At 58.7% G+C, this 14,540-nt stretch overlaps 1 protein-coding gene across 1 annotated transcript; it reads left to right on the top strand.

Moving 5' to 3' along the window:
- Positions 1-60: 60 nt before the first annotated feature.
- Positions 61-14,523, top strand: ADGRE5 (adhesion G protein-coupled receptor E5). Its single transcript, XM_021705572.1, has 20 exons — positions 61-151; positions 3,315-3,365; positions 3,572-3,691; positions 4,206-4,361; positions 7,325-7,456; positions 8,030-8,176; positions 8,619-8,765; positions 8,852-8,898; positions 9,028-9,105; positions 9,983-10,160; positions 10,242-10,349; positions 10,573-10,796; positions 11,364-11,543; positions 12,350-12,541; positions 12,743-12,969; positions 13,077-13,143; positions 13,265-13,356; positions 13,444-13,612; positions 13,701-13,799; positions 13,886-14,523. The coding sequence occupies exons 1-20, from the start codon at positions 109-111 to the stop codon at positions 13,913-13,915; spliced, it is 2,487 nt and encodes an 828-aa protein (XP_021561247.1). The 5' UTR covers positions 61-108; the 3' UTR covers positions 13,916-14,523.
- Positions 14,524-14,540: the final 17 nt, after the last annotated feature.

The raw sequence follows: 14,540 nt of genomic DNA, 5'->3' as shown, positions 1-14,540 counted from the left end.
CGGCTTTCATAAAGTCCCGGCCAGCCTCGGGACGCCGCGCAGCCGCCCAGCCTGGGGAAACTGGACGGCCCAGCCCTTCCTCTGTTTCCCCTGCGGGCAGTTCAGACCATGGGAGGCCCCCGCCGCCGCAGCTTCCTTCTCCTCCTTCAAGGTGAGGATTTGGGGGCCCCGCGGGGAGGGACGAGGGGGCTGTGCGGAAAGCACCCCTGGGCCCCTTGGCGCTCCGTGCCCCGTGGAGAAATGGAAGGTGTGGCTGGCAGCTCCGGGGCCCCGCGGCGGAGGAAGCCACATGGCCGGGCAGGCACATGAGGAGAGGGGCTGGCAGTGCTCTCAAGGTGCTCTAGGAGCCCCCACTGCCACGCAGATCTCCGAGCTCTGTCCCAGAGACACTTTGGGGGCTGCCTCCCTAAGAGGGGAAACTGAGACACGGGGGAAGGAGAGAGGGCAAAAAGTGAGTGCTGGGACCCTGTAGGCAACTGCTTTTAACAGAGGGCATGGGGGATGCTGGGGAGCTAGGAGCCAGGACCCCTCCAATGCGGGGGGCGGGGGATACTCCCAACATGTCCCCCGCTGTCTCGGTGACAAGGGCAACCCCAGAGACCCCCACCCTTGCTTCCCCAGACCCAGTCAGGACTCCGCCGTGGGTTGAAGGAATTTTGCCAGCTGTGGGTTTGAACTTGATTTTTCACTGTGACTTCCCCCACCCCCCCTTCCCGCCCCACCCAGAGCGTCTCTAACGGTTATTGGGACAGCTTGTTGCCTGAGCGACCAGGCAACAGAGTGAAGAAATGACATTTGGGGTGCCCCAACCAGAGCTTCCCTGGGCCAGAGGGACGGGGGTTCCCTGTGCTGGCCCAGTGTGGCAGGTACGAGCACAGGGACTCCCCCAACATCCCCACCCTGGCTTTCCTCAGGAGCAAGGACGGGAGTCTAAGTGGGACACAACTAATGGGGGGTCGTGTGTCCCTGGGGCCAAGTCATGGAGCCGCTGAGCTCATTTTCCACAGCAGTAAAATCATCTCCACTTTATAGGGTTAAGTGTTGAGTGAGCTTGACACAACTATTCCTGGTTCACAGTAAGAATTAAGCAACAGCACTTTATTTTTTATTTTACTTTGTCTAATTGCCTACTGGGCAGGACACTGGTGGGCCTGGGGTCTGGGCTGGGGGTCCTTAGCAGGAGGAGCAAGAGGAGGGTGACTGCCCCGCCCCCTGCCCCCAGGGTCCCTAAGCAAGAACCTATTGCTCAGGGCTGCACAGGCAATGCAAACCAGATGGGACCCAGAGCGGATGACCAGCAGCTCCTCTCCTGGCTCCTGTTTAGGTGACTTCCAAGGCCCCAGATGCAGAACGCCTGGCCCAGCAGCCTTGGTGGGGGGGAGGAGATCCCACCCCAGCCCCAGTGGAGGGGATGGGGCACAAAAGAACCCCCCCCACACACACACACACCACAGTCTGGGAAACTTGAACTCGATTACACTTTCCTCAGTCCCCCTTTTTTTCATCGGATTCTTCCTGAGCTGTTTCTGGGCTCCAAGCCTCAGTTTGTCCATCTGTAGAATGGACATGACCAGAGCCTCTGCCTCCTAGGGCAGTTCTGAGCATGACGGTTGCTATTTGGGGCTTTGGGAGCTGGGGACAAATCAGTCCAGGTCCCACCCTGCTAGGGAAGGTCATTTTGTGGTCTGTCCTGCAAAGAGGAAATGGGTCGAGGCTGAGGGTAGAACTAGCTAAGCCCTGTGGCCAGAGAGGAGGAAGAGAGGGATCCTCATTTGAGGGAGGGGAAGGGCATTCCAGCCTCAGTTTACCTTGGCTGGGAGGACCTCTTGGAGGGAGATCTCTGGATCCCCACTGGCCTGAGGGGTATCCAATTTGGACATAGGAACTAAATGGTTGGGGTACCCTCAAGTCTGTACTCCCCACAGCCCCTCAAGCCGTGCTCACAATGGCCAACTCCAGAATTCCCCTGGGAGCCCCATCCAGGGGCAACAGAGTGTGAGTCATCCCCTCCCCTTGGCCCAGGAAGTGACTCATGCCCTCCCACCTTCCCCCCCGGGCCCCATCCCTCCGCCCACCACCCCGCTTTGGGCCTCCCTGGATAACTGGGGTCTCCACAGCTTGGCCAGCATTCCCAGATTGGCAGAGACACGGACGTCTCCTGAGCCCTTCCCATGCTTCCACCTGCTGCTGAGGCACCCCCCTCCCTCCCTCCCTCCCCGTTTCCATTCACCCCCCTCCTTCTGTGTCTCTGTCTCCCAATCTTTCTCTCAATCTCTCTATCTCTGTGTCTCTCTGTCCAATCTCTGCCATCTTGGTCTCTCTCTTTCCATGAGTTCCCTATTTCTCTGTCCATCTCTAGCACTGCCTTAACTTCTGCCTGTTTCTCTCCCCCCACCTGTCTGTTCCCTCCTTCCTCTTTCTCCTCTTTCTGTGTCTCTGGCTCCTTCTCTCTCTCTCCCTCTCCTTATTTTCTCTCCATCACTGTCTCCTACTCTCTCTCTCTGGTGAACAAGGAGCAACCTGTCCCTAGAGCCCCTGCTGACTTGAGGAGGACCCCCAAACACATGCCTGGGGAGTAGGGTGCCCCTGAGCAGCAGGAGTGGCAGGAGAAGAGCACCACCCCACCACCCCAACGTGAGCCCACTGTGTCTTCCTGTGTGCCGGGAGCCAGGGGTGAAATGTCACCACTGGGTCTCAAGCCAGTCGTTGGGCTGACAGATGTCGTGGGTGTGGTGTGCGTGCACCTGTGTCCCCCAGCCAGGGTGCAGGGGCCAGAGCATCTTACATTCGGGGGCATCTGGTCCGCAGATGAACACCTGGTCCAACCCTTCACCTTCACATAAAGAAACGATGATAGTAAACACTCGGACACACCAGGCAGTATTCACGCGCTTAGTTCTCACACGCCTCTAGGAAGGGCGGCCCATCATCATTCCCATTCAACAGATGGGAAAACTGAGGCACTGGGAAGAGAGGTCACCTGACCAAGGTCTGGGATTTGAACCAGGGCCATCCATCTCCCGTCTGTCTACTGAACTGTTGTCACAGGTCAGCAGGAGCCAAGACCCCCAGGGGCTCGGGCCCCTTCCCCACCCTCAGTCTGAAACCCATCCCCAGGCAATGGTGGCAGACATTCTGACTGTGGGCACTGGAGTCCAGGTAGGGCTGCTTGCTCTCGCATTAGAGATGGACAGAGCCCAAGCCTGGGAGGGGTCAGCAGCCCCTTTTCCCTCAGATGTGTCACCCTTAGTTCTCCGTCAATCCTTCCCTACTCTGGGCAGCCCCCCAACACACACCCTCTCTCTCTGTTCCAGTGCTGGGCGTCTCGCTGATTCTGTTGGAAGTTGGATCCCAGAAAACCAGTGGTGAGACTGCTGGGAGCAAAGAAGTCCACAGCCAGAGCCTGGGGAAGGGGCCCTGGGCCCCCACAGCCCAGGCAGGGGGGAGGCCTGCTGCAGGGGGAAGGCCAGGGCTGCCCCTCCCAGCAGCCCCTCCTTTGGGGATGATCCTGTCCCCCTCCCCAGCACCTGGCTCAGACCTCACCTTCCCACTGTGGTCACCATCCCCACAGACTGTGCTCGCTGGTGCCCTCCGAAATCCACGTGTGTCAATGCCACCACCTGTCGCTGCTCCCCGGGATTCATTTCTTCGTCAGGGGAGATGTTCACCAGCCGCTTGGAGAGCTGTGATGGTACAGGGGCTTGGGATGGTACACGGAGACGGTAGGGCATAGCCCAGTGCCCATGGGGGATGTGAGTGGTGGTTGGGGTCTCAGCCTTTGGCCTTGGGACTGTCATCAAGGGCAGAGAAAAGAGAAAGGAAAAGATAGAAAAGTGGAAAATAAGTGAATAAACATGGCTTCCTGGAGAGAGAGGAGCTCTGGAGTCTGTGCTTCACTTTGCCCTTCCCAGACTGGGCGGGAAGATGCAGAGCTGCCACCCCCCACCATTTCAGCACTCCCTACTGAGCTCAAGTCCAGGATGCCAGACAGAGGGCAGAGAAGAGCAGAGCTGACTGATTGGGCTTCAGGAATGGCTTGTTCCAGCTGCAGCCCAGCCTCTACAGCATAGCTTAAGAGTCTAATCCTTTCCCAAAAGACACTTTAAGCGTCGGCCCCGTGCTGGGGAGTCAGGTGTGGGATAGGGATCTCTTCCTGAAGGAACTCATGCCTTTGGGAGGTGACCTTTTACCCTGTTGTGTTCCAGACATCAACGAGTGTGGACCATCCTCGGCAGTGTCCTGTGGAAAATTTGCAGATTGCCAGAACACAGAGGGGAGCTTCTACTGCACGTGCATCCAAGGATATGAGCTTGCTTCCCAGGCAAGAACGTTCAGGAATGAGAGTGAGAACACGTGTCAAGGTAAGAGCCACCCCACACTTTCCATCTCCCCGTCCATGAGGTTTGGGGTCACCAGAGCCATTCCTGAATCATCCCACGTCTGTCTGCCTGTTCCTGAGCCTCCAGCACAGAGAGGCAGGGTAGTGTGAAGGCCAAGGGCCCAAATCCTGACTTTGCCACTTGATAGCTGTGATAGCTGTGTGTGTGTGACACTGGCCAGGACACTTATTCGGAAATCACCGTTAATGTGCAAGATGTGATAACATTATTGTGATTTGTGTGTGTGTGTGTGTGTGTTTTTAAAGAGTCCCTATTTTTTACAGATGAAAAGAAAAGTAGCTTTGCTTTTTGTTAACTGTGTGACCTTGGACAAGTTCTTTCACTGCTCTGTGGCTATTTACCCATCTGTAAAAAGGGGGTGACAATGGTGCTTACCTCATAGAATTGCTGGGAAAATAGAGACAGCAAAGCACAGAATGGTGGCTGTTGAATTTTGAATGATCCTCATCATGATCTAATGCACCTCCTCCAAGATGGGCACTCCTGGGGTCCGCCCCAGGATGGGCATGGAGACCGGCTGCTCCCGTCCACCCCCCACCGCAGTCACATCTCTTGCTGTGGTCTTGCCGGGTGATGCCACAGTGTGGGCCCAGGTGAAGCCCGGCCTCTGTGCATCACCAGGACTTGCCCCCCTCCCAGGGAGAACAGCAAGCACAGGAAGGGGCTTCGGGTATCCACAGGGGGCAGAGAGGGCCAGCAGTGAGTAGGCAGGAGCGACCACTTGCCCAGAGGGAGGGGGTTAGCGCAGAATAGAGAGAGAGAGAGCAGGGGAGGAGAGCAGAAGTGAGAGGCGAGGACGAGGTGAGCTGGGGGTCCAAAGGACTCTGGGGTGGGTCCATAGGCCCTCCCTGCTGTGGAGAGAAGAGCCTACAGCTTTGGTCCCCAGCGCCGTCCTGCCCTGCGTGCAGACAGAGGGCTGCAGAGCCTCGCCAGTGGGAGGGAAGGGAGGACCTGCGCGTCCGTGGAGCCCAGGGGGAGGGCTCTGTCCACGGCTCTGCTGCTCCCTAGGGGCCTCTGGGTGAACGCTCGGCCCCAAACCTGTGGCCTGGCCAGAGAACAGAGCCTTTCCGTGACATATGCCTGGACAGGGGGTGCCACCCCCCGACTGCTGTGAGCCCCCAGCATGGGTGGTCGCTGTGGTTACGGAGAGGCTGTATTGCTGTATCAGAACAGGCCAGGGCTGAGAGGGGGGCTCGGTCAGGCCGCTGGGCAGGGACATGGATGCACAAGAGACGGGAGAGGGACCACTGTGGACCTCAAGCTGGGTGACAGGGCGAGACCAGTCTGCTGGCTTGGCCCAGGGCCTTCTGCCTCAACACCTAGCTCTGGGACGGGCTCAGCCTTTGCCACAGCTGAGGACACATGCCGCCATGTCGTGGCAGTGGGATCTGCTGCAGATGGGAGACCCAGGCCCTTGCTCCACTTTCCCCCAGGCATCAGAGGACGTCCTGGGCACCCACCTGGTGTCCTGAACCTCTCTGAATCCCAAGGCTCAGAACCCTCCCCGGAGGGTCACTTTTGGATGTTTGGACTGCCCCCCTGCCTCCCCAGCATCTCATTTGCATAAAACAAGAGGGGAATGGCATTCAAGATACTTGGCAGGAGGTGCAATATCCATCCTCTTCACCACCATCAGTAACAGCCTGAATGAGACCTGCCCCCACTGGAGCCCACACGGGCCTGGCCATACCAGGAGCCCTCTCAGGCCCTCGGCCACGACAGAACCAGGGACCCCATCAGGAAAGGTGGGAGGACGGAGATTTGAGGGCGGGTGTGCGGCCGGCCCTGCCCTAGCCAGCATCCCACCTGGAGAAGGCTCTTCCTGACACCCTGACCCCGGCTTCTCAGCCATTCGGCCTTCCTCTGTTTCCCTGCGCAAGGCTCTGTCCTGACCCTCCCTGGTAGCTTTGATTCAGCCTGGATGACCAGGACCCAGAGGATGTTGTGTTTGGGGTGGGCCAGGTGACACCAACCCCCCACCCCAGCACACACATGCACACACACTTAGAGAGTCAGGTGAACCCAGAAGCTCCTGTCTGGACCAGATGACAAGAGAGGCTGTCATCCAGGACCATTGCCCCGGGCCTAACCCTCTCCTGAGGAGGTCAACTCAGGTCCCATGGAGCACTGGACCGCTCAGGGACTGAAGACGGAGGCTGAGCCCCATTCAGCTGGGCCCAGTGTGTGCATCCCTGGTGGGAGGCCAAGGGCCAAGAAGACAGAAACATGGGCCACCTCTCGCCCATCAGCACCTGCCAGAAAAAGGCATCTTCACTGCCCCAAGGCTGCCTGACTGGACATCAGTGACACTGTCCACCCCAGCCTGGTGCCCACTGTCCGGACGGCCCTGACCTGTCTGGCACCATCCTTACTCTCCCTGCCCCACCCAGAAGCCTCGTCCTTGGAGGGCCTGGCTCAGGGGTGGGTCTTGTCCATCTCCGTGGAGCTGGAATCTCAGAGTTTGCATGGATGGGAGTGTTCTGCAAGGATCACCGGGATTCCAAGCGCGAACTCAGCCAGTGAGTGGCCACCCTGGGGGAGTTAGGACGAAGGCCATCGCTGGGAGCCATAACAGGTCCTGGTCCGGGAATGCAGCATTTCCCCTGCACTTGGTTCCCAGGAAGGCCCACCCTGGACTTGTCCAAGTCCTCAGGCTGGGACACAGGTGGCCGTGATGTCCCTGCCCCAGCTGGGAGCTGCCCAGAGAGGCCAAGGGAGCCAGGGCTGGCAGATGGGGAGGACTTGGACCACTTCTGGCAACATCTGGAAACAGAACATCTGGGCCACCATGCTTGCCCATAGCACGCCTCCATGTGAATTAGAAAAGGCACCCACTCACCAGAGAAGAGACAGTGGGGCCTTCCAGATGCTTCTATCCCAGGACACAGCTGCAGGCACCCATCACCCTCTCCTTCCCCCTGCAGATGTGGACGAATGTCAGCTGAAACCCCGAATCTGTAAAAGCCGCGGCATCTGCACCAACACCCAGGGCAGCTACACCTGCGAGTGCCCGCCTGGCTTGGAGCTCAGCCTGGGCGACCCGAATCTGTGCACAGGTAGAGGCCCTGGCAGACGCTGTGAGGCTGCGCTGGAGCTGGGGAGGGGCCAAGGCGGATCCCGCAGCCCCAGGAGGAGGGAGAAGACCCTCAGGTTCCAGAAACACCAGGGGTTTGCTCTGCCCAAGGATTCATCTCCTCGGAAGGTCCCACCACAGAGCAGGGAGGCAGCAGGGCCTTCTGGACCTGGGGTTCCCTTGTGGAGCCCCCAGCCTCTGCGCACACCTCCCGGCCTCACCCCTCCTCACCTGTCACATGGAAGCAGAGGAAGATGTCACTTCCAGTTCCCAGAAAGGGAACCTGGGCCAGAGCTGGGGAGGGAGTAGGCAAGAGTCCTTAGAAAGAAAGTTCAGGCTCCATGACTCAGTCTCCCTCCTGGTTTCACAGCCTGTAAACTGGGGGCCATGGTCCCTGCCGTGCCTCTCTTGCAGGGAAGCCATTGTAAGGTGCTTTGAGGTTGAAGTTGAAGGTCACCAGGCGTAGCATGTGCAATAATGGTGGGGTCCTTGGTGCCAGGCAGTAGAAGAGGGGCAGTGAGTGGAGGGAACGCTGACCCTCTGGTCTTGTCCTCAGATGTGAATGAATGCACGTCAGGGCAGAACCCATGTCACAACTCCACCGACTGCCTCAACAACATTGGGGGCTATGAGTGCCGCTGCCGCCCTGGCTGGAAGCCAGTTCCTGGGTCCCCCAATGGCCCCAAGGACACCGTCTGTGAAGGTACAGAGCTCAGACGCCACATCCTGGAGACCCACACTCAGAACATCTGATCACATATTCAGTGGCACCGACACAAACCAAGCAGAATGACCCCTGGGGGTGCCCTGCTGTGCCAGGCGTTAATTCTTTTGAGGCTGGTTGGGAAAAGATCTGGGGGGTCTTGGGGAAGGAGCTGGGGTACTGAGGAGCAGGCTCCTTGGAGACCCCAGACAGCAGCTAATTACTACCTGGGACAAAGGTATTTCTATAGTCACAACCTGCACATCTGTACAGGGCTCACGTGCTTCATGTCAGGCTTCCCCCACTTCCCATGACCCCTGCATCACCAGGATGTGGGATCAGCGGGTGATAGCACCTCCAGCCAAGGGGAGACACTAACACAGGAAAAGGGGGCAGGACACGGAGGGGAAAGGGGTCCTGACTCCCATCTTTGTGTCCCCAGATGTGGATGAGTGCAGCTCTGGGCAGCCTATGTGCCACGAGTCCACCATCTGCATCAACACCGTGGGCTCGTACAAATGCCGCTGTCGCCGGGGCTGGGAGCCCAAACCCGGATTCCAGAATAGGCAGCCCAACACCACCTGTGAAGGTACCTGGTCTGACCTGACCCCAGACCCCGCCCCTGACACACACAGACACTCTCACACCTAATGAATGGTGTTCTATCCCCTGCAGAGATGTCCTTCCCCACCTGGACCCCACCCCCTGGAATCAAGAGCCAGGTGAGTGGCCCCAGCAGGGACCAGGAGGCAGGAATCCCTCTGTGCAGCCCGCCTGATCCACCCATTTTCCCCCAGCTCCCCCACCCACACATGAGGCTCTCTGACCCCCCTCATGTCCCCTCTCCTCAGAGCATGTCCCACTTCTTTGAAAGAGTCCAAGAACTGCACAGAGACTTCAAGCCAGCCTTGGCTCAGGACACCATGCAGGTAAGGGCAAGAGCTGAGGGGACCCCTGGACAGCATGGGGGTGGCTGAGGGATGCTTCCATGTGGGTGGAGACAGCCCAAGCAGGGGTTACACAAATACAGACGTACATACACACCCCAAAACATGTACACACACACGGAAGGAATATAATGCCAAAAGAACGGAGCAGTTAGGAATTTCACCTCCATGGTTAGACCACAAAGGTTCAAATCCTCCCCAACACCCCCCTACCCCCACCCATCGTACTTTCTGCTATGTGACCTGAGGCAAGTGACTCCCCCTCTCTGGGCCTCAGTCTCATCTGAAAGTAATGCCTGCTCTATATAGTTGGAAGGTTTTACGTGAACTAATAGAAGGAAAGTTTAAAGAAAGAGCGGGGCCTGGCATGCAGTGAGCGTGATATGTGTTTGCCTATGTGCTAAGCCCGGTAGGAATGTGGGGGCCCCTGGGTCATTTTAAATATTCTAGGAGCTATGTTAAAATAAACAAGTAAAATTACACAAGTGAAATTAATGTGAAGACTGCATTTAATCCAATAGATTCAAAATATTGCCACTGCAACGTGGAGCCACATTTCGGGTGCTCGAGAGCAACCGTTCTGGACAGGGTAGACCTAGACCAGAGACTGGCAGGAAGCCCGCGCCTGGGATAAGTTAAGCACCAGTTACGGTCCACGCGTGTAGGCCTATACTCAACCCCCTCACTTGTCTTCTGACTACTGCACCGTCTCAGTGATTCCCCTGTCACCCCACTGACCCCCAGGCTGCCCCAGGTGATTCTGCAGTGTGCCCCTTGGTGGAGGGGGCTGGTGAGGTCAGGGTCCTTTGGGCAGCCCCTGAGGGACACTGACGCACCAGCTGTCACCCGTCACTCCCAGGACCTCATCAAGTCAGTGGATGAGATGCTGGAGGCCCCCAGGGACCTGGAGACCCTGCCCCTGCCTGAGAGGCACCTCATGGCCACCCACTTCCTCTTGGGCTACGAAGCAGTCCTGAGGACGCTGGCCAAGGCCATGCCTGGAGCCTCCTTCACCTATCTCTCCCCTTCGAACACAGGTGAGACCTTGCCCTGTCTTGCCCCAGCCCTGGACCCCATCCCATACCCAGAGCCCCCAGTCACTGCCCCTCTCTCCTCAGAGCTATCCCTGATGATCCAGGAGCGTGGGGATGGAAACATCACCATGGGTCAGAGCCATGCACGGATGCTGCTGGACTGGGCTGTGGCGACTGGAGCCAGGGATTCGGGTAACGGCAGGGAATCCGAGGGGACGCCAGCGGGAGAGGGGAGGGGAGCGGGGATGTGGCTAGGGGTGAGGTTCTGAATATGTAACAACTGGAAATTGAGCTATCGCCAGGGCCCCTGGGCATCCTGGTGGATTGGAGAGCCTGAATCAGAGGTCTCAGGAGGCAGGATGGGGCATGGGAGGAGGGAGGGCAGGAGAAGGTAACCAACCTGTCTATCCCCCAGGCCCCACCGTGATGGGTATCCTCTCCAGCTGCAACATGCAGAAATTGCTAGCCAACGCCTCCTTGGAGCTGGAGCCTGAGAAGAAAGTTGAGCTGAACAAAATCCACCAAAGTCCTTTCCGTGGCGCCGAGCCTAGGCTCCTCTCGGCAGTCAACTTGGTCTTTCTGAGCAACACAAACACAGAGAAACTTGACTCCCCCGTCACCTTTGCCTTCTCCCACCTGGTGAGTATTCAGGTGGGGAGGAATCAGCCCTACTCCTCACCTCTTACTTAGCCAAGGTCACGGTGGTTCCTCTGCAGCCTTCATTTCTCCACTCTGCTCCTTCCTCGGACGGACCTCAGGGCCTTTGCACTTGCTGTGCCCTCTGTTTGGGACACAATTTTCTCCCACGCAACTCAGTCCTTTACCTGGTTCCAGTCTTTGTTCAAATAGTACCTCCTCTTTTAGGCCTTCCCTGACCTCCTTATTTAAAATTGCAATTTGTAGTTATGCCCCATCTCCCTCTATGCTATTCCTTGTTTTAATAGCACTTACTCCCTTCTAACATGCTATCTAGTTTACGTGTTAGATTTATTATTTACATCTGTCTCCCCCACTAGCATGCCAACCCCAAAAGGGCAGGGACTTGTGTCTGCCCTGTTCGTTGTGTGCCAGGCTGGGGGACAGAGCAAAGTAGGTGCTCAGTAAATACTTATCAAAGGAAAAGCAGCCCTCCTTGGGCTCAACCCAAGCCCAGGACCCAAGAATGGCTCCAGGCTAACCACTCCAACCATTCCCACCTGCCCACAGCCGGAGACACCTGGGCCACGGCAGGAGCTGATCTGTGCATTCTGGAAGAGTGACGGCAACAGCAGTGGGCACTGGGCCATGACAGGCTGCCAGACCCTGGGCACCAGGAATGGCAGCACCACCTGCCGGTGCAACCACCTGAGCAGTTTTGCCATCCTCATGGCCCACTATGACATAGAGGTGAGCAGCCAGGGGCCACCCTCAAAAGCCCACAGGTGGCAAGGTTGGCTTAGGTGAGACAGGCAGCTGGTTCTTGATGGTTAAGGCCCAACTGGCCCTATATGGTCACACAGACCAGGTGGCCCCACCCCATGCCCCCCAGCCTCTTCCCTGGGACCCCCGCAAGACCTCTCCATGGCTCAGCAATTAAGCGGTGTGGCCTGGCACTGCAGACCCTGCTCTGACTGTCCACTTCAAACCAGTTGTTAAATATTGCTGAAAGCTCCTAAGGGAGCACAACTTTCTGTATGAGACCTCAGAGACCCATAGGCAAGCTGGTCCGCATGTTTAATTGGAATGGGCCAAGTAGAGTAGGGGCGCTTGTGGTCGAGGCCAAAAGTCCAGGAAGGACAAAAAGGTGGGTTTCAGTGAGTTGACAATGTGATAGGTGTAGAAGGAGTAAAATTTGAGATGAGGGAGAGGAGGATCTGAAAGATGGGACCATCAGTATTAGAAAAGAAGGATGTGGCCTTGAGGCTTCACTGGGGACCTTCTCAGAAGTCTGGGTGTTCAGTTGGGAGGCCCATCAGGAGGAACTGGGGACCCCTGCTGCATCCATGGTTGTTGGGGGGGCCAGGGCGGTATTTAGGATGAGAGACACACAGCAGGCTTGCTCAGGTGTTGAGGGCAGAGGATGTGGGGGGAGGTGGGCGGCATGATCAGAGACCTACAAGGCAGGCCCCAGATGGGTCTGGGTGGTGAGGCCCACCAGGGCAGGAAGTCCTCAGGGCACTGACCCAGCCCTGCGCACCCCATCCTGCATCTAGGACCAGAAGCTGGCCCTGATCACCAAGCTGGGGCTGGTGCTGTCGCTAGTCTGCCTGCTGCTGTGCATCCTCACCTTCCTGCTGGTGCGGCCCATCCAGGGCTCGCGCACCACCGTGCACCTGCACCTCTGCATCTGCCTCTTCGTGGGCTCCGCCATCTTCCTGGCGGGCATCGAGAACGAAGGCGGCCAGGTGAGGTCCGGGCCGGTGGAGGGTCCCACCCTCACCAGAGCGCTAGGCCGGCGAGGCCCGGGAGAGGGGGAGACCCGCCCACTCCCGGGGCTCGGTGAGGACAAGCCCGGGAGGCACGGGGCTCCCGCCCCCGCCCCCCTCCAGGCCGCGGCCCCGCCCGCCCCGCCCCGCACTGACGTCGCCCCCGCCCCCGCCCTGCAGGTGGGGCTGCGCTGCCGCCTGGTGGCGGTACTACTGCATTACTTCTTCCTGGCCGCCTTCTGCTGGATGAGCCTCGAGGGAGTAGAGCTCTACTTCCTGGTGGTGCGCGTGTTCCAGGGCCAGGGCCTGAGCAAGTGGCAGCTCTGCCTGATCGGCTACGGGGTGTCCCTGCTCATCGTGGGCATCTCCGCGGCCGTCAACAGCGAGGGCTATGGCCGCACCCTCTAGTGAGTGCAAGCAAGCGAGCGGTTCGACTGGAGGGCAGGGAACCCCAGTCCGGGCCACAGTGCCCCGCCCCTCCGGGGCTCTGACGGGACCCTCTCCTCTCACCCAGTTGCTGGTTGAACCCAGCCCGTGGCTTCCTCTGGAGCTTCCTGGGACCTGTGACCTTCATCGTTCTGGTAAGTGCCTCCCAGGCCCCCAGCCTGAGGGGCGTGACCCCACACTGAGCCCTACTAGACCAGTTCCCTCCCTGCAGTTCCAAGGACTCCCCCTAATGCAAATTCTGTGCTCCCCGCCCAGTGCAATGCTGTGGTCTTCGTGACTACTGTCTGGAAGCTCACTCAGAAGTTTTCGGAGATCAACCCAGACATGAAGAAACTAAAGAAGGCCAGGTGAGAGCAGGGGCCAGGAGGGGGCTGGCAGGGAGCCTAGGGTGTGTGAGGGGGGCCTACCCCACTGAAGCCCCGCCCTCCCTGCAGGGTGCTGACCATCACGGCTGTGGCTCAGCTCTTTGTGCTGGGCAGCACCTGGGTCTTCGGCCTCTTCCTCTTCAACCCGCAGAGCTGGCTGCTCTCCTACACCTTCACCGTCCTCAACTGCCTGCAAGGCCTCTTCCTCTTCGTGCTCCACTGCCTGCTCAACAAGAAGGTGAGCTGCAGCCACTATGGGTGGGGTGCGCGGGGTCCCCGGTCCCGGGGCCTGCCCCTTCCCTAACCTGGCACCCTGGGCCCCACAGGTGAGGGAGGAATACAGAAGGTGGGCCGGCAGGGTCACAGCGAACAGGTACTCGGAGTTCACCACATCCACGTCTGGCACCAGCCACAATCAGACCCAGGTAAGGGCTGAGCCTGGGGTCGGGGTGCTGGGCCAGAGGGCACCCCACCCAGACTCCCGGTTCTCACGGTGCTCCTTTCTCACCAGGCCCACAGGCCCTCCGAGTCCGGTATGTGACAGCGCGGGTCTGGCCAGGCCCGTAGCTCCTGCGGCCTCAGCAGCTTTTGCACGTGCTAAAGACTGTCCCCTCCTCCTTCACCACTCTGCTCCCTCTGCCCTCCTGCCTTGGCCCCCACGTGCATCATAGAAAGCAGGGGGCAGCAGCTGTAGTCTGGCACCGAACCCCAGAACACCCAGCCAGGTGGGGAGTTGGACCTGCCGGGCCTGCTTCTGGCGGCCTCTTGGCTGCACTCCAGCCGGGACCCAACATGAGGGCAGCAGCTGGCCCGGGGCTGCAGCCCGTCCCTGCTACACAGGCCTGGACAGATGGAAGACTCCCGTGCCCGGCCTGGCCTTTCCCCTCATCTGTCTTTGCCACAGAACGAGAGGCCAGGGTGCTGGGGCCCAAGGTGCCCCTTAAGCTAAGACTGAGGCCAGGGGTGGGAGAAGGGCAGGGGCCCTCCTAGCCCCAGTGCCTGAGGTTCACGGTACAGAGGCCCATCTGCCCCTGGAGGCAGAAGGCTCTCGCTGTTGTGAAGGTTGTGGATACTGTATGGTTTTTTTTTAATCTGTATAAAGCTTTCAATGTTGACACTTAAAAATTAAATATCACACTGATAACAGAAGCTGGCTGTGGGGGATG

This window comes from Neomonachus schauinslandi, chromosome 1 (assembly GCF_002201575.2).
Source record: "Neomonachus schauinslandi chromosome 1, ASM220157v2, whole genome shotgun sequence".
Lineage (NCBI taxonomy): Eukaryota > Metazoa > Chordata > Mammalia > Carnivora > Phocidae > Neomonachus > Neomonachus schauinslandi.
Note: the sequence above shows the minus strand (reverse complement) of the source record. Positions and strands in the feature narration are given on the sequence as shown.